At 57.1% G+C, this 19,764-nt stretch overlaps 1 protein-coding gene across 7 annotated transcripts in view; it reads left to right on the forward strand.

The window, feature by feature from the left end:
• RAPGEF1 (Rap guanine nucleotide exchange factor 1) overlaps nt 1-19,764 on the forward strand; it is a 110,243-nt gene that overhangs the window by 47,195 nt on the left and 43,284 nt on the right. For 4 of the 7 annotated variants that reach the window (XM_053667632.1, XM_037158517.2, XM_037158515.2 and 1 more), the window contains exons 2-5: nt 10,646-10,785; nt 11,334-11,447; nt 15,611-15,789; nt 19,037-19,193. In XM_053667632.1, coding sequence (XP_053523607.1) covers nt 10,646-10,785; nt 11,334-11,447; nt 15,611-15,789; nt 19,037-19,193 — 590 coding nt within the window. Of the gene's footprint in view, nt 1-6,702; nt 6,938-10,645; nt 10,786-11,333; nt 11,448-15,610; nt 15,790-19,036; nt 19,194-19,764 lie in introns of those variants that run through there. The other 3 variants (XM_037158518.2, XM_037158516.2, XM_037158509.2) reach the window with 2 other exon arrangements.

Below are 19,764 nucleotides of genomic sequence, written 5' to 3' on the forward strand. Positions count from 1 at the left end.
CAAGAATCCAGCTTCTCTCCTCATCTCTGTTCTACAGGTTTTTTTTTTAATAAAACTTTTTTACTAAAGTATAACATGTAGAAAAGTGCTCAAATCATAAGAATACCCACTTAGTGTGCTCTCTCCTCTATTTTTATAGTGTGTGAAATAAAAACCATCCACTCGAGACAGCAGTCATCTCAGGAACATTGTTGTAGCAACAGATGACATGCACTGTGTGTGCTGGCGCTGTGCTGAGCGACTTCACGTGGGGCACTGCTCACTGCTCCCTGCCGCCTGCCCATGCACTCCCCGCTGAGGGTCTCAGTCACACCGGAGGTGGGGGAGGAGTGGCCTCAGATCTCAGGGCTGTGCTAGGCCCCACACGGAGGCCAGCGCCGCTCCTTTGGCCCACACTTCACCGCAGTAGGACAGTATGTCGGGCCCCTGCCACCCAAGAGAATCCATTTGCTCTGTTGGGAGCTGTGGTTATCAGAAATGTTTTCTGTTGAATCACTATTTGCTCTGCGCTCCGCCTCTGACCTTGTCCAGTGTCGTCCGCTCAGTCCGTTGTCCAGGTGTCGGTGAGAGCGAGACCCTGCAGCACCTCCCTGTGGGACGCGGTCCTGGGCCCTTGGGCCCAGCCTGAGGGTCGGCGGGTGCCCCTGCTTCGCCACAGCCACGCACCGCCTGCCCTTTTGGGGCGAGGCACAGTCTGAGGTCCTAGCCCTCCCCAGCAGGGAAGCCGACAGCCGGGCCTGGAGCTGCAGGAGCTGGAAATGGGGAGTCCAGCTGGAGACGCGCTGGACGTGGGGAGTGCACACGAGCGTTTGAAGATGTGGTCCGAGGGGAAAAGATGAGTGAAATTTCTCACTCGTTTTTATCTAGTCACGTGTCGAAATGGTGATGCTGCGGATAAACTGTGTTGGCACTCCTCAGAGAATCGCAGTAAAGACCCGTGTAAACCGCCCCGCCCACAGCGCACACCAGATGCTGCCCCCTGGGTGGGTTGCGGGTTGTGGTTGCCAGTCGTTAGTTTCTTCGTTGGTTCTTAGTCTGAGTGCTCACTGACGGGCTCTGGCGTGTGTTCTTCCCGTGACAGTCAGTTACCGGGCTAAGTGCCCGATTCCAGAACGAGTGAGGTTTGATCGCCATCAGAGTCCCACGGGGTCCGTGAGTAGAGCCCCTTCTCTGCTCTGAACCCTGAAAGCTGGGGAGAAAGACAGTGAGGGAAGAGCCAGAATGCTGCCTTGACTTCTGACGGAGCCCTGCTTGAGGGATGCAGCCGCCGTCGGAGCCAGGTGAGCGTCCTGATGGCCAGGTCCCAGGGTCGGACTAGACTAGACTTACCACCCAGTGCTAGCCACTTGGCACTCGTCAGGCCTGCCCGAGTGGCGACAGCAGAGAACAGGTTTCCTGTGCGTGGGCTTAACCCCAAAGGTGTGTGTGGGTGGGGCTGGCGGGGGTGTGGTCGGGGTTGGGGCGGCACACCCAGGGTGCAGGTCCTGCGGGCCGAGACCTTTGGAGGGCATTGCTTCCTCCGGAGTGAGAACGGAGCCGCGGTGGCTTTCGAGCAGTGAGACAGCGGGACAGTCCTTTGTAAGCATTGCTGCGGTGGCTGCGGTGAGAAGACGGTAGAAAACTGAGGAGCAGGAGACCAGCTCCAAAGCGACTGTCAGGGTCGGGCCAGGGCGGCAGTGGTGTGATTCGGAACACACCGCCAGGGTGGCCCTGGCGGAGGGCTGGGTGGTGGGTGGGAGCGGGAGAGCAGAGTCGGGTTTGGCCTGCGCTGTGGGCAGGGTGAGACTTCCTGCTCACCAAGATGTGGGCACAGCAGGTCCGGGGAGAACGTGTCAGGAGACGGTTTTGGACTGGCGTTTGAGCTGCCTGTTAGAATCGCCACGAACTTGTGTGTAGAAATAGACTACTTGACGATGAAGTGGCCTGGACCTCTTCTCCATCTGCACCTGTCCCTGGGGTTCGCATCTCGTCTCTTGGCGTCCTGTGGCATCTGCCTGCTGACGGCACCCAAGTGCACGGCTCCAGCCCCCATCTGTGTCCTTAATGCAGACCCGTCTCCCAGCCGTCTGGTCCGGGGTCCTGCGCTGTCTGCGGAGGCTGCTCCTTGGTGCTGATTCGGGGCCTGGCCCGGATGAGATGTCTGAAGAGTCATTGAACAAACGGGTGTTGTCTTTGATTCTTAGACTGACCTCATGAAGAGGCCCAGAAACGCATTGATTTAGTCTTGGGTAAAATAAAAGAGATCATAGGACACAGTTGTATTCACAGTGAGTTCTTTGAATTCTGCATGCAGTGTTAGAAAGCATCTATTTACTGGAGATTCAAGATCATAATATCTGCATTTATGTCAGTTTTCTTATTATTTTATGAAGATGTGACAAAAGCTTCCTGAGATGTCCCCAGATTCTTCCCGAGACATTCCGTGTGGAGTTCTTCGGGAAGACACTCGTTCTGGACTATTCGGGGTTAAATCCATTTGTTCATTTCACCGAACAGGATTTCCTGACATTGTAAATGACCTGTTATCTGGCCTGTGTAAAAACCGTGAGCTCTTTTGTAGAGAACCACAGACCTCCGTGTCTAGTTTGCCTCAGCCTGTATGCGTGTAAACCACGTATCAGAAAAGCGCGCCTGGTGGGTGTCCAGCTGGCCGCCTTGTCACAGGCAGACCCACCGGTGTGGCTGAGTCCAAACCAGAAACAGGCCACAGCCCATTCCCGCGTGGGCTCTGCCCGTCCCCGCCCGCCCTCAGTGTGCCTTGACCCCTAAAACCAGTGATGGCTTTGCCTGTGTTCTAAGTCATATAACCGGAATCATACAAGATACATGTTTTGTGCCTGTCCCCTTTCTGCACTTGTGAGATTCATTCGTACTGTGCGTGGGTGTTGACTGTTCATTGTCACGCTACGTGGGCGTCCGTGTGTGAGGCACAGTGGGCGGGCCTCTCCTGTCCATGGGCGTTGGGTGCTGCTGCTTGACTCTCTGGCATGCACCTTAGGACGTGCTCCGTGGCCCCTTGGCCAGGCCGTGGCCCCAGCCACGGGGGGTGGGGGGTGCGTGTGTGCGGCTATCGCCCAGCCGCGGAGAGTGCCCGCTGCTCCCTGCCCGCGCCCACCCTCGGCACTTCCTGTTTCCTCTGCGTGTCCGTCCCCGTGTGCAGGTCGTGGGGTCACCTTGTAGTTTCAATTCATGACTTCCTGATGACAGTGTAGTTGAGCTCCTTGTCATCTGTCCATTGGCTGGGTGGATGTCATCTCTGATGAAATAATCTGTTCCGCTATGAATCCTTTAAATTCTTACCATTTATGCAAGTAAAACAAAAATGGTGGCTCTCTTATCGGGTCGGCCTCAAATCCAAGGTGAAGCCTGGTGTCTTCCATGGGTGGCAGGGCCTCGGAAGCCCGGCCTCTTCTCTGCACTCCGCCTCTGTGGCCTCCACCCGAGCCTCACTCTGTGGCACAGTCCCCGCCTGCCTGCATCCCACTCACGGCAGCAGGACCGGATCTTACCGTGCTCACACCTTTGCCCCGCAGTCCCATTTCCAGGCGTCTGGCCCATTGTACCGGCGCCCCATGGGGCAAGCCTGCGGGGGTGCACCAGTGCAGCCCGTGTGGAGGGCAGGTGGGGACTGTCCATCAGGGCCTGGCTGAGTGTGGTGTGGCCCGCCTTCCAGCAGGACGTTACTCAGCCACCCGTTGTGCTCCTGTGGGGGAAGGCCCGCCACATATGGCGAAGGAAAAAAACACTTCAGCTTTGCCACAGATGGAATTACGAGAGATTGTCGCTCGCTGTGTTGTGTATTTTTGCAGTGCTTGAGTTTTTAAAATGAGGTCATTTTACTTTTGTTGCTGAAAAAAGAGAAGCTACACTTACTGTTCCCATCAGCACCCACGGCAGCGCCACAGTTATCAGTAGACCTTCTGAACAAGTGGATAATATGAACAGATTTTCATGTCAGGAGAGCCTTTGGCGTTGCAAAACTCCCAACTATTATTTTCCTGCTATTTTAACATGAATAGTTCTGTGTTGAGTAAGACAGGACCTTGTAATGTGGAAGCTGGGAAAAAATGAAACATCAGGTCGCTTTCCATTCTGCTGGGCTGGGGCTATTTTTAGCTTTCGCCTTATTAAGTGTTGGCAGCCACCTGGCAGTAGTATCAAATACCAGTAATGGCGTTGTTTATTGAGCGTCTGCTGCCTGTCAGGTCCTTGGCCAGCCGCTTCACGCACAGGACCACAGTCAGTCCGTATCAGGTCCTGAGTGATGCTCGTTCTGCAGAGGAGGGGCTCAGAGGTGACCAGCCTCTCCCGGGACGTGGCTGAGCTCAGGTTGCCCGGCTCTGCCGCCCGCCATGCCCGTGAGCCGTGAGCCCTGCGCTCAGCTCCCTCTTCCCATCAGTCTGTGAAATTCTGGGCAAGTAAAACCTGAAATCTGTGTGTTAAAAGAAAGTTCTTCCTACTGTCCTCAAGCTGCCTCCCGGGGGTGTGGATCACGTGGGTGGGACCGGACGGACGGATCCTTCCCACTTGTGCCGCGGTTCCGCATCCAAAGCGCTGGGACGGACAGCTGCGTGCTCGTCACCATGGGCACTGCCTCGAAGTGTAGTGCCCCGACCCTGGTGTCATGGTGCCTCGTGTGGTTGATATTTACAGACTCCTCCCACCCTGGGTGAAGTCAAGCCCCGACATAAACCGCTGCTAAGTTGGGACCCCAGCTGCTGCTCCAAGTGACGTTTGAAAGGCCAGCTGTTATGCACATTTGTCACCCACAGGCAGCGATGGTTGTCGGGTCGGCCATGGGCCTGTTGAAAATGTGAGAATGAAATACTGACACCTGGCCGGCTACTTGGGAAGAACTTGGCTGGCTTTGGGGGGTGTGTGTGTGTGTGTTGTGTGTTTTGTTGACATCATTCTGCGAGCTTCGTGCCTCTCCTCCGGGCCGTCCTCCTTCCCTCCAGTCAGAAAGGACGTGTCCAGCCTGCTGTGTGTCTGGACTCGCAGCCTGTGACGGTGGCACCAGAACGTGCCAGCTCTCGGTGGCACTCCGGCCTTTTAAACAGACACTGTGCAGCCGCACTTTCCTAGGAGAAACGACCGGCAGACCGACTAGCCGTTGGGAGTGCCTGACCTCCAGCGGCGGGGGCCACGCCGAGAAGCGGTCTGAGGCCTTGTTCGTCGGTGCCGTCAGCGGCCTTTGGAGCTGCTCACCCCGGTCGGACGGGTCACAGCCGGATGCTGCCTTCTGGCATTTCCACAGAAGGGGCCCTCGTCCCCTCCGGTTAGGCGTGGCTACGTGGAAGGGTGCGGGCCTGGCGACCCCACGCATTGGGGGGTGTGGAGCGATTGGGACCTGCTGGCGGGGCCGCAGGTCGGCACAGCCACTCTGGAGAGTCGTTTGGCAACACCCGTGAAGTTAAACACAGCAGGCGGCCCACTGTCCGGCAGTCCCCGTCAGAGGGAGCTCCTACATGTGTCCTGGTTAGAAAGTCAGGTCACGCCCACTGACAGGGGAGTGGGGAGATAAAGCTACTGTTAGGGGACCCGGCGTGCCACAGCACGGACGGCGAGAGCGCTCACACCCACGTCGCGGGGCTGAGCGGCAGGCCTGCGAGTGAGAACAGGAGAGCATGAGAACATCCGCAGCGTTCTACCACGCGTGTGCAGTGCACAGACCTACCCGGAGTATAGTTTAGGGGTGCGCACTGTCACAAAAAGTGAGGGGCGACAAAAACAGAAATGAGAATCATGAGTACCTGGTGCTGGTTTCCTGGGAACCCAACCCAGTCACACCCAGTCACACCCGGTCGTGTGATCATAACCCAGCCGTGCGTGGAGAAGCATCCGAACACGCATGGACGAAGTCTCCCAGAGTTTGGTTTCAATGTCAGAACTAGAAAATCTCTGAAGACACACACACGACATCTGCAGTGCGCCTTCTCAGGGAGTAGTCGGGGAGCAACGGGAGAGTGGGCGGCGAGGCCTTCTCGGCCCACTGCAGAGGATGGGAGTGTCTCGGGCCCAGTGATGGGTGCGCAGGAGGGAGGAGGACAAGAGAAGAGGGGCAGGGAAAGGGGGAGAGAGAGAGTGATTGTGTGTGTGTGTGTGTTTCCCTGAGAGAGCTGCCTCCCGTGGCTGCCTGCCACGCTGCTGTCACTGGTCATTGCTGTCCTTTATCAGCACTCGGTGCATCTTTCCTTCCAGTGACCTTGCAAGTCACTTGTAACCTGTGTTGCTAACCCATTGTTTCAAGGAAAAAGTGACAAGTAGCCTCCAAGTCAATGTCTGTCCTTGTTAGAGCTGTCCTCAATTTGCAGAGTTGGGGTTGGTTGTCATGACAGAGAAGCTGCTTCCTCCACTTGGCGTATCGCGCCATGTGCTCAAGCTGGCTCTTGTGAGGGGCTTTGACGTGCTCTGAGGAGAGATTTGTCAGTCGGCCCAGCGCTTTCTTTAAATGCTGGTGTTGAGTCCCAGCTGTGCCCCAAGGCAGCGTCTCGGGCTGTAGCCGGCAGAGCAGAGAGAGTGCTGTGTCGCACTTCTGGGTTCAGCGGGCCCTCGGTCATGACCAGGACCAGTCCTGCACACGCAGGGACCCGAGAGGTGTGTTCGGGCCCCCGCACCGTGCTTGCCCACCCCAGTTGCACCCTGGGTCATGGTGGCAGGCAGAGGCGGGAATCTGGCCAGCCCCTCAGCCGCACGCCCGCCTGGGCAGCAGCCCGAATGGCAGGCTGCAGGGGCGGAAGTCGGCCCGCCCGCCCGGCTGTGTCTCAGACATCTCTGACCACCAAAGCGGAACAGAGGAGCTGTGTGTCCTGCCTAGACTTCCCCATTTGTGTCTGCTCGTTTCACCCTGCTTTCAGTCTTCCTTGCCAGGGTGGAAGTCCCGGATTACCACATTGCTCTGACATCCCATCCGACGTGGGAACCTGCCCGGAGAGGGGTATGCTGTGACTTCGGGGGCGTGCTGCTGAGGCCAGTACCGAAAGGAGGGGGTGGGGGCAGCAATGGCGGCAGCGTGGAAGGAAGCACCAGACAGGGAAGCAGAGGAACAGACGGAAGCTGATGGGAACTCTGGGCGGTGCCACAGGAGGAGGACGAGGCATCTGCGAGGCCCTCGGTCCCTTGGGCCCAGGCAGGAGGTTGCCTGAGGCAGGTCTGTGCACAGTGGGCGGTTCAGCGTCCTGTCCGCCTGGCTCCCCACCAGACCTCGGGGTCGGTTAGGTTAGCTCCCTGCACGAGCGGGCGCCGGGGCCTGCGCGCGGAGGGGCCGACTGCACTGTCCACGGGCAGCCCTGCTGGACCGCACCACCTGGTCACCTCAGGAGCGATGCTGTCAGTGCCATTTCGCAGCCAGGGAAGCCTGAGGCTTAGGGAGGCGGCCGGAGTGCTCCAGCCCAGCGTGCCTGCAGGCTCGCCTCCTAACCACCACGTGAGTGCAGGGACCAGGCCTGGCGTTTTGAAGCCTAAAGAAGGAAGTATAAACTGTACGGAGGCCCCACCCTGCCTGGGCGGGAAGCAGAAGAGGCAGGGCAGAGGGGAGCTGGAGGAATCACTCTGCCTCAGTTTACCTATTCTGAATCCCAGGAGTGACTGCGGCGAATCAGGGCCCGTCGAGCCAGACATGTGAAAGCAGCGAGTCCCAAAAGCCCCTGTACCGTGTATCCCATCTGTTTGCGGTGTCCAGAGCAGGGAAACCTGTAGAGACAGAGCAGACTGGCGGCGGCCTGGACGGAGGGGAGGGGAGGCGGGTGGAGAGGGACTGCTGCAGAGTAGGAGGCTCCAATTTCTCTTTCCTTTTATTGATCCCAAAGAGAGGGGAGGGAGGGAGAGGGAGAGGGACACCGGGGTGAGAGAGAGACGTCAGCCGGCTGCCTCCTGCACGCGCCCTAGTGGGGGACCAGACCCGCAGCCCAGGCACGTGCCCTGACTGGGAATCAAACCTGTGACCTTTCGGTCTGCAGGAGGACGCCCAACCAACTGAGCCACCTTGGCTGCGGCACAGTTTGGTAGAGAACAAAATGTTCTAAAATCTGATGATGGTTGTACAACCCAGTGACTTACTCTAAAAAAAATGCCGAACTCCACTTTAAGTGGTTCAACTGCGTATGTGATTTATATCTCAATGAACTGGTTTAAAATGAACAAAAGTCTGCCGAGCGGCCTTCCTTCATCCCGCCTTTTACCATAGTGCCTTCCAGGGTCTGAGGCGGAATCGCCAAGTGTGCTCCCGATCTCACGAGGAGGAGGACTTGCCGAGGGCTGTGCGTGACCTCAGGAGGCACCACCCCGCCTCTCTCTGTGTCCCAGGGAGCTCTGAACACCTTAGTTCCATGTCGGTCTCCACCGCCGACTCCGAGGCTGTGCCGGTGTCACCCGTCACACTTCCCACACCAGAAAGTGGGGGGAGAGGCTCATTCGAAAGGGCCTTGCTCCCCAGTCCCTGCCACCGACACGCCTGTGGTTCTGCTTTGCTGTTCCTTCTGCTGGGCCTGCTCCCTTGGACTCTGGTTAGATCGCCACGTAAACTCTGTAAGGACACGTGGGGACATTTGCTGGTTCTTCTTTCATATTTATTCTTTTTTTTAAAAATTTTTTTATTGATTATGCTGTTACAGTTGTTCTATTCCCCCTTGCATTCCCCTCCACCCTACCCCCCATCCCCACCATTACCCCCCCTTTAGTTTATGACCATGTGTCTCAAGTCCTTTAGATTCTATATTTCCTATGCTATTCTTGCCCCCCCATCTATTTTCTATCTACTGTCTATGCTACTTATTTTCTGTACCTTCTCCCCCCTTCTCCTCCTCCTACTCCCCTGTTGCTAACCCTCCTTGAGATCTTCATTTCTATGTTTCCACTCCTGATCTAGCTGTCCTTTTAGTTTGCTTTTGTTTTAGGTGTGGTTGTTAATAACTGTGAGTTTGTTGTCCTTTCACTGTGCATGTTTCTTTAACTTCTTTTTCTTGGATAAGTCCCTTTAACATTTCATATAATAAGGGCTTGGTGATGATGAACTCCTTGAATTTGATCTTATCTGAGAAGCACCTTATCTGTCCTTCCATTCTAAATGAAAGTTTTGCTGGATAGAGCAATCTTGGTTGTAGGTCTTCGGATTTCATGACTTGGAATACTTCTTTCCAGCCCCTTCTTGCCTGGAAGGTCTCTTTTGAGAAATCCACTGACAGTCTGATGGGGACTCCTTTGTAGGTGACTGTCCCCTTAGCTCTTGCTGCTTCTAGGATTCTCTCCTTCATTTTAATCTTGGCTAATGTAATGATGATGTGCCTTGGTGTGTTCCTTCTTGGGTCCAACTTCTTTGGGACTCTGAGCTTCCTGGATTTCCTGGAAGTCTATTTCCTTTGCCTGATTGGGGAAATTCTCCTTTATTATTTGTTCAAATAAGTTTTCCCCTGGTGGCTGTGCCTTTCCCCCTTCTGGTACCCCTATAATTCGGATGTTGGAGCGTTTAAAGATGTCCTGGAGGTTCCTAAGACTCTCCTCATTTCTTTGAATTCTTGCTTCTTGACTCTTTTCTGTTCAGCCATTATTTGCTTTCTTCTGGTCCCCTCCATTGATTTGAGTCCCAGTTTCCTTTTCATTGCTATTGGTGTCCTGTGCAATTCCATTCATTTCAATTAGTTTCGCCTTCATATATTTGTCTAATTTGTGGCTATAATCAACCAGTTCTGTGAGGATCCTGATCACCAATGTTTTAAACTGTGCGTCTGAGAGTTTTGCTATTTCTTGGTCGCTTAGATCTATAGGCTCTGGGGCTTTGAGCTCTTCTTGCGCCATTTTTGGTCTGTTCGCGCCCTTTAAGTGTGAGAAGCGGCACCTTGGACTCCCAGGTCACTGGGTTGTGACGCTGTATGTGGGGCGAGTGGGGAAGACCCCCTCTCTTTCTCACCTGAGGAGCACCAGGTGTCACTGGCCGGGGCCACCATCCGGTTATGACGCTGTATGTGGAGGTGGGGTCAGAGCGGGGAAATGGCGGCGCCCTCCACTGTCGCTCACTGCGGGGACCCGCTGGGCCCCGGTCCAACCGCCCACTCCCTCGCCTGTCCACCCGCGCACAAATGCGCGACCACAGTCAACAAGCAGCCCCGCTGCCCTGCTGTCTGTCTCCCCCGCGGTCGCTCGCCTGGTCGCTCGCTTGGTCACTCACTAGGTCCAACCCTGCGCCTGGATTCCACGCCTGAGTCCGTCTGACCGAGTCCTCCTGTGCAATCCCGCTTCACCAGCCGCTGGTTTCGCCCTGTACCGGTCAGGCTGAAGAATTTGTTGTTAATGGACTTCCGAAAAGTTCAATTTTCCGTGTTCTGGCTGTGTTTTCTGTTGCTAATATTAAGTTGTCTCTAAACTTGGTTGTGTGAGAAGGCACGGCACATCTACCTGTGCCTCCATCTTGGTGGAAGTCCCCCCATACTTATTCTGACTGACCTTGACAGCCACCGTTTGGAACAACCAGCCTGTCCTAGAGACAGAAATGGCAGAAACGGAAGCGTGCAGTCGTGTTTTAAGGAATCCACACATCCCTTTCCTGTAACTGCACAGCCAGGGGCGGCTTGTGTGGGGACGGCGCTCCTTCCCACGAAGGCCCCTGAGGTTCCCACCCGCGTCTCACGGCCAACACCCTCTTTGTTTTCAGACTCTCAGCGTTCCCACCTCTCCTCCTTCACCATGAAGCTGATGGACAAATTCCACTCGCCCAAGATCAAGAGGACTCCCTCCAAGAAGGGCAAACCGGCCGACGTGTCCATGAAAATTCTGGAGAAGCCTGTCCACAAGGTAAGCGGACTCTTTCTAGGTGTCCTCTGGCTTCAAGCAACGGGAGTTCGTGCTTTTTAAAGTTCCTTCCCTGGGGACTGAGCTGGCAGTGCAGACACCTGTTCCACAGCGTTCCCGGGGCCAGGCGGGGCCTCTGGCGCTCCTGGGCGGCACGAGCCTGTAGGGAGGGAGCGTCTCTCCTGGTCATCAGAGTCCAGCTCGGTTGGCTAGAGCAGCTCTCCTCTTGTAGATGTGCCATCTTCTGGGCACTGAAACCAGCTCGGCGCGTCCTGCCCACGCCCCATGGCACTGCCTCCCTGCCCCAGAAAGCCCTGCATCACCCAGGCGCATGCATGCGCACGGGGCAGTTTGTCGCACCCAGAGTGTCTGTGCTCGGGGGCATGCGAAGTCCACCAATCCCAGCCAACGATATCATCAAGCCCCAGTAAGCTCCACAGGGCCAGGCAAGCCAGACGTGTTGAAGTAGCTGTTGATTTTCATCAACCCCTTTCTTCAGCCTAAAACGGCCATTGCAAGCTCTGTAGGAATCCAGGTTTCCTCTCTTCCAGGAGGCAACAGACAGATTCCTACCAGAGGGCTACCCTGTCCCCTTGGATCTGGAGCAGCAGGCAGTAGAATTTATGTCCACCAGTGCTGGGGCTTCCGGGTCTCAAAGGCAGAAGGTCAGTGTGATGTTAAGAACATTGGGTTTGCCTTGCCTTCTACTGCAGAATCCTGGCCTGTGGTTTTGGGGACGGAAAAAACCTATTACAGCACCATCGTGTTCATTTGGGTGGCAACTGTGGGCTTAATTGTTCCAGAAACAGTCCAAGGGACCTTGGGTAAACAGTAAGTTTGTCCAGCCCCCAGGGTCTCTGGCGAGAGTGCAGCACTCCGTGGCGAGAGCTTGGGGGCCCTCTCTGGGTTGGTCGGGTGTGCTGCTTGGGTCCAGTGGGTTCTGGGGGAAGCGAGGGAGTCTCCTCATGAAGGTCAGCTGTCCTTTCCTCAAGTCACTGAGACAAGCTGAGTGCTGAGACAGGGAAGGACATCTCAGAGCCAGGGCCGCTCTGTGCCACCAGCGTCCGCCTGGCCTCCTTCAGCCCATGCCAGGCACCTTGCACTCTGCCTCCTGTGTCACCCCCGTGACAGCACTGGGGGTGGGGGCGATGGCACTGTAGTGACAGTAGAGTTTTGGCCAAAGTCAGGCAGAGAAAGGGGTGTGAAGCTGAGGTTTGAGCCAGGCGATCTGACGTCCAAGGGGAAACACTTGCGGTGCTGCACTTCCTCTTTGTGAAAGCCAAGTTTATCTCTGAGCAGCTCCACATCTAGACGTTAACCTCGCACGCAACCAAACATAAAAACACACTGAACTTAGCAACATGAAATAAAAGCAAGCCGAGCAGACTCTTCACCCCTGGCGGTCACCCGAAGCACCGTGTTGTGCTGCTGTCACCAGCAGCTGTGGTCACTTGAGGGACTGCCCTTGTGTTCCCCAGGCCCGAGTTTGCTTTCAGGGCCCTGCCTAAAAGTGGAGGAAACGAAGGTTTTAAACCTGAGAATCACTTTTCCCGCCCCATCTGTTAACAACAAGAGGCAGAGTAATGAGCGGGAAATGTTCGGTGTCCGGCAGACCGACCCGGATCTCTGATTGAAGGAGGGGGTAGAGCAGCAGACCTGGTCTGCACCGTAGCCTGTTCTGCAGCCTCTCGGAGCCCAGCTCCGTGCTCACGCCCAGGAGGACTGTCAGTCCCACCTCCGGTCTGGGCAGCCCGGAGTGAAATGCGCCACCGACACCCGCGGTCTGCCGGCGAACTCCGATGAGAAGCCATTTCAGTCACTCAGTTCTCAGAAGCCCCCCTCGTTGTGCTGAGAGAGGTCATGGGGGAAGATTGGGTGCTAACGTGTCCTGTACTTAAGGGGGTTCCCATAAACTCCAGGGGGCCTCGGGCAGTGTTCGGAGACACGTTCAGCTGTCACAACTGGGCAGGCGCAGCAGGAGCTGCTGGATCTGGCGGGTCAGGGCTGGGCGTGCTGGCGAACACCCACAGCTGTCCCCTCCCCGACAAAGGGCTCCCTGCCCCAAATGTCAGCCCTGTCCTGCAGCAGGGAGCTGCGGGCATGATCTTTCTCGGAGGAGGAGTGTTGCCTGGCTTTTGATTGCTGCCCTTTAAGAAAGGCCAAGTTGCTGTGCTCTGCCCCAAGTCACCTGCGTGAGACAGCAAGCGTGAGCTTGTTGTGTAGTGTGGGGCAGAGGCTGGGTGAGCCGCCCACGTGTGAACTTGGAAGACTCCGTTGGAGAAATCTTTTAAGTCTGTCTTTGCGAGCATCATTGATTGTCTATTGCTTCTTAGTGCTCACAGTAATTAGAGAATATTTCCCATATACGTTGTCATTTTCTCCTAAGTCTATGTCCACGGCTCTTCTGGTGTAAATACGTGGGGAACTGCAGCTCCGGGGGCAGGTGTACGGGCTCCAGGTCCTCTGCACCTGCCTGGCAGTCTCTCTGCGCCCGGGCCCTTCCCACGCAAAAGGTCTTATTCTTCCCAATATACAGAGTCAGGGCTCTGGCCCAAGTTTTTCCATCAAAATCTGTTTTTCCCTCAAATGGTACAAAATGCTTCCATATGCGTTCTCATTCAGTCCCCACATCCACCTCTCTGTCCCCAGAGCAGGAATTGTCCTCCCCCTCATGCACATGAGGCGCCTGAAGCCCACTGGTCCCCAAGCCCAGTGGTGACCTCAGCCTTCCCCGGTGACCACAGCTGCCCTCATGGGCTTCCCAGGCTCGTTGGGCGGTGGTGGTACCTGCTCCTGCAGCAGGAGGGGCATCTGCCTGGCAGAGGCTGTGCGCTGGGCAGCGTCCGCACCGCCGAGGCCGCAGGCCCTGCTCCTGGGGAACAATCGGCCTGGAGTCCCACTTAAACTCTCTGACCGACTCCTGGCTGCACCTGCAGGGAGCTACAGTGAGCAGCTGAGGGTGCGGGGAGATTGCTCCTTCTGCAGGGGCCTGGGGCGGCCCGGCTCCCCGGGGGCTGGTGTGGTCTCTCCACAAAGGACATGGAGATTCCGTGTGCTCTGAAGGGCCCTGCCCTTTTGCCTGGCTCCTGTTTCCAGGGCGGCCCCTTGCTCCCGCCTTTCATCATCGCTGGCTTCTTCTCATGGGCAGTGTGCTGAGGTGGCCATGCTGTGGCCACCGCCGTCTGCCCAGGCCGGCTGACCGTGGCCTCGTAGCACCCTGATTTCTTCCCACTCGGGCCCCTGCTGGCCCCGGGTGGGTTACGGAGGGCTCTCGTCCGTGGGGTGCAGACACAGTGCTCGGGCCCTGGGAGCCGGGCCACCAGCCGGCAAGCCTGCCAGTCCTGCGAGCCCGGAAAAGAAGAGGGGGCCCGGGCGGGGGGCGCTCCCGTGGGAACTACAGCCCGTCTTAGGGGTGCACCCGTGGAGAGGAATTAAATCAGGCCTGGGAAAGTCACCTGACCAGAGGCGCTGTTTACTTCTTCACCCCATTTATGTATTTTCCTTTTGATATTCCCGTGGAATAAATGCCTCCACTGTAGAATTTTTAAATTTTTTTAAAATATTTATTTATTTATCTTTAGATGGGAAGGAGAGAGGGAGAGAAACATCAATGTATGGTTGCCTCTAGTGCATCCCCTGCAGGGAACTGGCTTGCAACCCAGGCATGTGCCCTGACTGGGAATTGTAGAATTTTTAAATTTAAAATGACATTCTTCATCATTTTAGAAGAAAAGAGCTAGTGTTTGGATTCACAATCACTTTTTACTATATTTTATTTACTTAGTTGTTTATAGATTGTTATTGAAAGCAACTTTTTCTAGAAATTATTCCTTTGCCTACAGTTGCTTCCGTGTCTCTGTTCCCTGGACCTCAGAGAGCCCTGCAGGTGGCGCTCTCCTCCCACACCCCGCTGGTCATGGTCATCGGTTCTGCTGGTAGAGTCTCTGTTTGGGGAGGTATCTGCTTCCTGGGCTACCCTGGATGTCCCTGTCCCTGCCAGCCAGCAGGGGCCTGGGTCGTTGGCATCAGGCCCAGTCTAGAGAGAGGGACCCCAGGGGGTGGCCCCACTGACGGGACTCAGGCGCCCGCCGTCCAGGAGGGACCTTGGGCCTGGGAGTCCGCCTCCCGGGAGGGCGGGGCTCTGTGTTCTCCTTTGCTCCGAGGCCATCTTTCCTCAGGAGCAGCGGGCCATGGACCCATTAGCACCCTCTGCTCAGCGTGACCTCAGTGTGGGGCCACGTGACCCCATGACAGCTGTCGGCTGCGGCCCCTTCACCTTTCACCCCCAAGCATCCCCCACTTCTGACCCTGTGTCTCCCAGTCCATGGCCGTGCTCACAGCTGCGAGAGGGTCTGCGTCTTTGGGTTGAATGTGGGAGTTTGGGGAGGAATCTGGGAGAGCTGGCCGTGAGCGCAGGGCCTCTGACCGGTCTCCACGCCCTGGGGTCTTGGAGAGGCCCGGGTCTCTGAATTTGGTTGACTGGGTAGACATGTGCCGTGGGACGTCACTGTCATCCCTACACTTCCTACAGCTGTTGGCAGGGGAGTCCTCGAGACACCTAAACATATTTGTGGTGGTAGCTCACTGTCGCAGAGGGGACCCCAGCCCCCTTGGTCTCTGTGCAGCTGAACAGCCCGTCCCACTCGTCTGGCCTCTGTGTCCTGGTGGCCGTCCTCAGAAAACGACTCGGGTTCGGCTGCTGCAGCACGAAGCCTTTTTTCCATTTACATTCATTTCAAGATAGTTTACAGGAAATTTTATTTTATTTTTTAAAAATAGCTCCCTTTAATCTCTCTCCTCCCTCCTTATGCTTAACATTTCCTTTCAGAACCTGAGCTGGCTGGAAGAGAAAGAGAAGGAGGTGGTCAGCGCCTTGCGCTACTTTAAGACCATCGTGGACAAGATGGCCATTGACAAGAAGGTGCTGGAGATGCTCCCAGGGTCCGCCAGCAAGGTGCTGGAGGCCATCCTGCCGCTGGTGCAGAGCGACCCTCGCATTCAGCACAGGTGAGCTGCTCCCGAGGCCTCGGCTCTGTCCGAGTGGGGGAGACCTCAGGGCATCTGGGTTTGGGGGGGCTTCAAACTCCAGGCTTCTGGGAACAAGGAAGAGGGTCCGGGGAGAAAGGAGCCCTCTCCCCCACGGACGTCACGTGACGCTCTCCCAAGGCTGAGGTCGCCGTTACCCAGGAGACCTCACACGGAGGAAGCTCTCTGCCTCCACCAGGACGCAGCCTCAGTGCAAGGCTGTGGTCACTTTCTTGCATTAGCTCGATGGCCGTGTTTGCATGGACTTGAACACACTTCTCCGAGTGCCCTAGGCTAGCCGTAGCTCGGGATGACACTGAGCCCTGTCAGCATGTAGCCTACTGACAGGGCTCAACTGTTACATAACTGGGATGAAGGGAGGTGGAGAAGAGCCTTGCTAGCACGCCGACCCATGACACGTTGGCTGTGTTGGGCCGGGGCCTCCCCAGCAGGACTGGGTTCCCGGACGCCAGTGTGGGGTCGCGTCAGCAGCCCCAGGAAGCTTCTGCAGGGCAGCACCTTTATCACTAGAGTGCGTTTCCCCTCCGGGAGGGGGCCCGCAGCTTGGGCCCGCAGCTTGGCCCCGAGTTTACTGTGAAGTGCAGACAGAGAGGCGGTGCGAGATGGAATCTTCCAATGGGAGGCTGGCGAGATCTGTGCCCGCCGGGCTGCCCGGTGCCTGCCGGCCGCACCCCTCCTCCCGAACCTGTTCCCCAGTCGCACCCCCGAGTCAGCTCCCCGAGAGGACGGTGCAGGGCCCGCAGGGCCCCAGAAGGCCATGCCTTCAGGACCTGCGTTCCGGACTGGCCTCGAAGTGCAGGGTTTGTCCTCAGAGACGCAGCGGACCGTGTCTGTGCTCTGTGCCCCAGGCTGCCACCCCTCAGTGTCCACCGGCCACCAGCAATCACAGTCTTCCGCCCAGAAGCTCACTGCACCAGCGGTGGGGAGGGTGAAGTGGCCACGTGGCTTTGCCCTGTGCCTGTGGCCCTCTTCCGTGCCTGCGGCCACACCAGGGAAAGCTTCTGAGGACGGGGGGGTCCCTGCAGTGTCTGTCCCGTGTTTTGCACTGAGGTCTCCAGGCGGGTGCTCTGCCTTCTGACAGTGAGCTGGCCCCGGCCCATGGGGAACGGGCCCCAGTGAAAGGAACGTGGTGGTGGTTGGGGTGCTTCGGTTTCTGTGGTTATTTCACAGACCACGGCTTCGTGTCGGCAGGAGCTCCCTAGCGGAAAAGAGGGACTTCTGGCCACAGCCGTGGCCGTAGGGGGCGGGGGTCTGCATTTTCCTGGTGGCCCTTCGGCCACCGCCACTTAAAAGAGGGTTCCTGCTGAAATCTTCCAGAGAATCGGTGTTTTCATTGCTCTGCCGAAATGGCCGAACCGCTTCCTCTGGTGTTTCTCTTAGGTTCCGCCTCCCTCTCATTCCTTCCAGCACACACGCGAGTGCACACGCACACACGCACACACGCAGTTCGGAGGCTGAGGAGGAGTTTTCTGGGCCTCTGCTCAGAGCCTCTTCTGCTGCCAGCTCTTCCCTGTGTCCCCACGGTTCCCCCCACGGGATGGCGGGGGACTGCCCTTGAACAGGCAGCTGGCTGTGGGGTGTGAACGGAGGTCGGAGGGTCGCCTGCACAGTGGGGTGCCCTGCACAGTGGGGCGCCGAGGCCTTAGAGCGGGGCGTGCCTGCCTGCACCGGAGAGGGCCCTGCGCCACTCCAGAGCTGGGCCGGCAGCTGGTCCCCGGTGGCCTTTCCCTCCTGGATGCCCCAGCCCTGCATGCAGAGGGGTGGTCTGCTCCCCAAAGAAGTGTGGGGGTGGGCACAGCTCCCCAGTCTGCAGGCACTGCCCAGGAAATGGAACCACTCCAGAGGGACAGAAGTTATTACATCGCACTGTCCCCTCCCCATTCGTCTGCTCGCTGCCAGTCCTTTCTGGAGTGGCCGGTGCCTGGGTGGCCTCCGCAGAGCACAGTGGTGGCCGGCGGCGGCCCCCCCGATGGGAGGCAAAGGCCTCACCTGGCCTGCCGGGCGGAGGGGCAGGGCTGCTAGAAGTGCCTTTCCTCAGGGTGACGTCCCCGGAGGCCAGCCCAGGAGCCACCGCACTTCCGGTCTCCCCCTCCCAGTCCCCTTTCCTAAGAGGGCTGGTCCGACTCCAACACCCCTGCTCGTTCACAGCACCCGCCTGTGTCATTCACCCGTCCCAGCCCGGCTCTCTTGGGCTCCTCCGTGAACCAGTTTCTAAGGGGCTGGGGGCTTGTGACCTGCTGCCCAACCCCCCTTCTGCTGGACTGTGCACAGACCCGGGGGGCTGGCGCCGTGGGAATTTAGACCACCTGGAAAACCGCTTTGTTCCTTCTCTGGCTCGGAATTCGGGGTCGTGTTGCAAATGGTTTTGTTTCCAGAACCTGTCTTAACCATGTCTGACAATATTTTTTTCTCTCAAAATTCTATTTTTGACTCCTAAATATCCGCCTTCTTTATTTGAAATTTTCAGAGAAGAGGAAGGAGCAGGCCACAGATTTTCTCTATCTCTGCCCTCCTGTTGTAATGTGTAACATCTACAGTGGAAAAATAATCCTCTTCATAATTCTTAGGGAAATTACCTTCAGGTATTTAAAATGTTGTGGGAGACGTGGAAGTTTTTCTTCCGGCCTCCCCTCTGGGGCGGTTGAGGCGCTGCAAGTCCAGGGACTTCGGTCCTGCGTGCGGTGGCCTCACCTCAGGTTCGCCTTCCCTGAGGTGCCCTTCATGGCGCGCGGCTGGGGCCATGCCGTGGTGGGTTTCTAGCGAAGGACAGACCTCTCTGGGCTCTCGGTGGAAGGCCGCTTCTGCGACGGTCCTGCCTGTTCGGATTGCACGACCCCGTGGGATTCCCGCGACACATCCGACCCGAATTCAGTCTGACCCCAAACTGGGCGCTCTAACCCGGCCCAGGGACTGGCACCTCGGGTGGGAAAGGCGGGCTCTCCCTGGGGGTGTTGTCACCATCGCGCAGAGGATGCGAAGTTTGGAAAACTGTGTTCATGACTGAGATGGACTTTTTAGATATAGTGGAGAAATGAAGAAGTGTATCCAGAGACTGGAATGTAACACTCCCCAAACTGTCAGTGGGTGAGAGAGGAGGGGCCGGGAGGGAGAGCTCGGTTAGCACAGGGCGGCGTGGCCTGTGCGTGCAGAGCGGGTGTGTCCGATGACCTCATGCTTCAGACACGTGTTGCGTCTCCTCCCCCCTCAGCTCCGCGCTCGCGTCCTGCTACAGCCGAGTGTACCAGAGCCTGGCCAACCTCATCCGCTGGTCCGACCAGGTGATGCTGGAAGGCGTGAACTCCGAAGACAAAGAGGTGGTGACGTCGGTGAAGGGGGTCATCAAGGCGGTGCTGGACGGAGTCAAGGTACGGGGGTCCCAGGTGGTCCCCGCAGGGGGTCCGTCCCAGAACCTGTCTCCGAACCTGCCAGTCAGCCCAAGCGTGTCCCGGCGTCTCTTGTTGGTGTGCCCTGTCCAGCAGCCGTTTTGTCCCACCCCCACCCCCACCCCCGATACGAATGGCTGTCACGGCGATGCAGGCTTTCAGAGCACTCATCGCAACCGTCGGAAAGCCACCAGGGCCACCGGCCTCCGCGGAGCCTTGCATTCGAGTCTTCCCACGTCTTCGTCAGCCTGGCTGTGTGGGCTGGCCAGCCAGACCAGGCACAACGGACATGCTTTTGCGTTGACTTTTAGCAAAACTGCCCGCATGTCGGCTGCTGTCTCTTCCTGTCCTGAAAATCTAGGACCCTGGATAGAAAAGCAGGCTTGAGATGAGTAAGACACGAAACTGTATCGGAAGTCAGAAACGGTGTTACATAACATTGTGAATCCTAGTTAAGGCTGGAAGCAAAGGCCATGGGGGTCCGGAGGCCATGGGGGTCCGGAATTATTGAGAAAACGAGTCCTAGTGGGTGAGGGGGGGTAGGCGGAACGGA

Source organism: Artibeus jamaicensis, unplaced genomic scaffold (assembly GCF_021234435.1).
Source record: "Artibeus jamaicensis isolate MK-2021 breed Jamaican fruit bat unplaced genomic scaffold, CSHL_Jam_final contig_471, whole genome shotgun sequence".
In the NCBI taxonomy this organism is placed as follows: domain Eukaryota; kingdom Metazoa; phylum Chordata; class Mammalia; order Chiroptera; family Phyllostomidae; genus Artibeus; species Artibeus jamaicensis.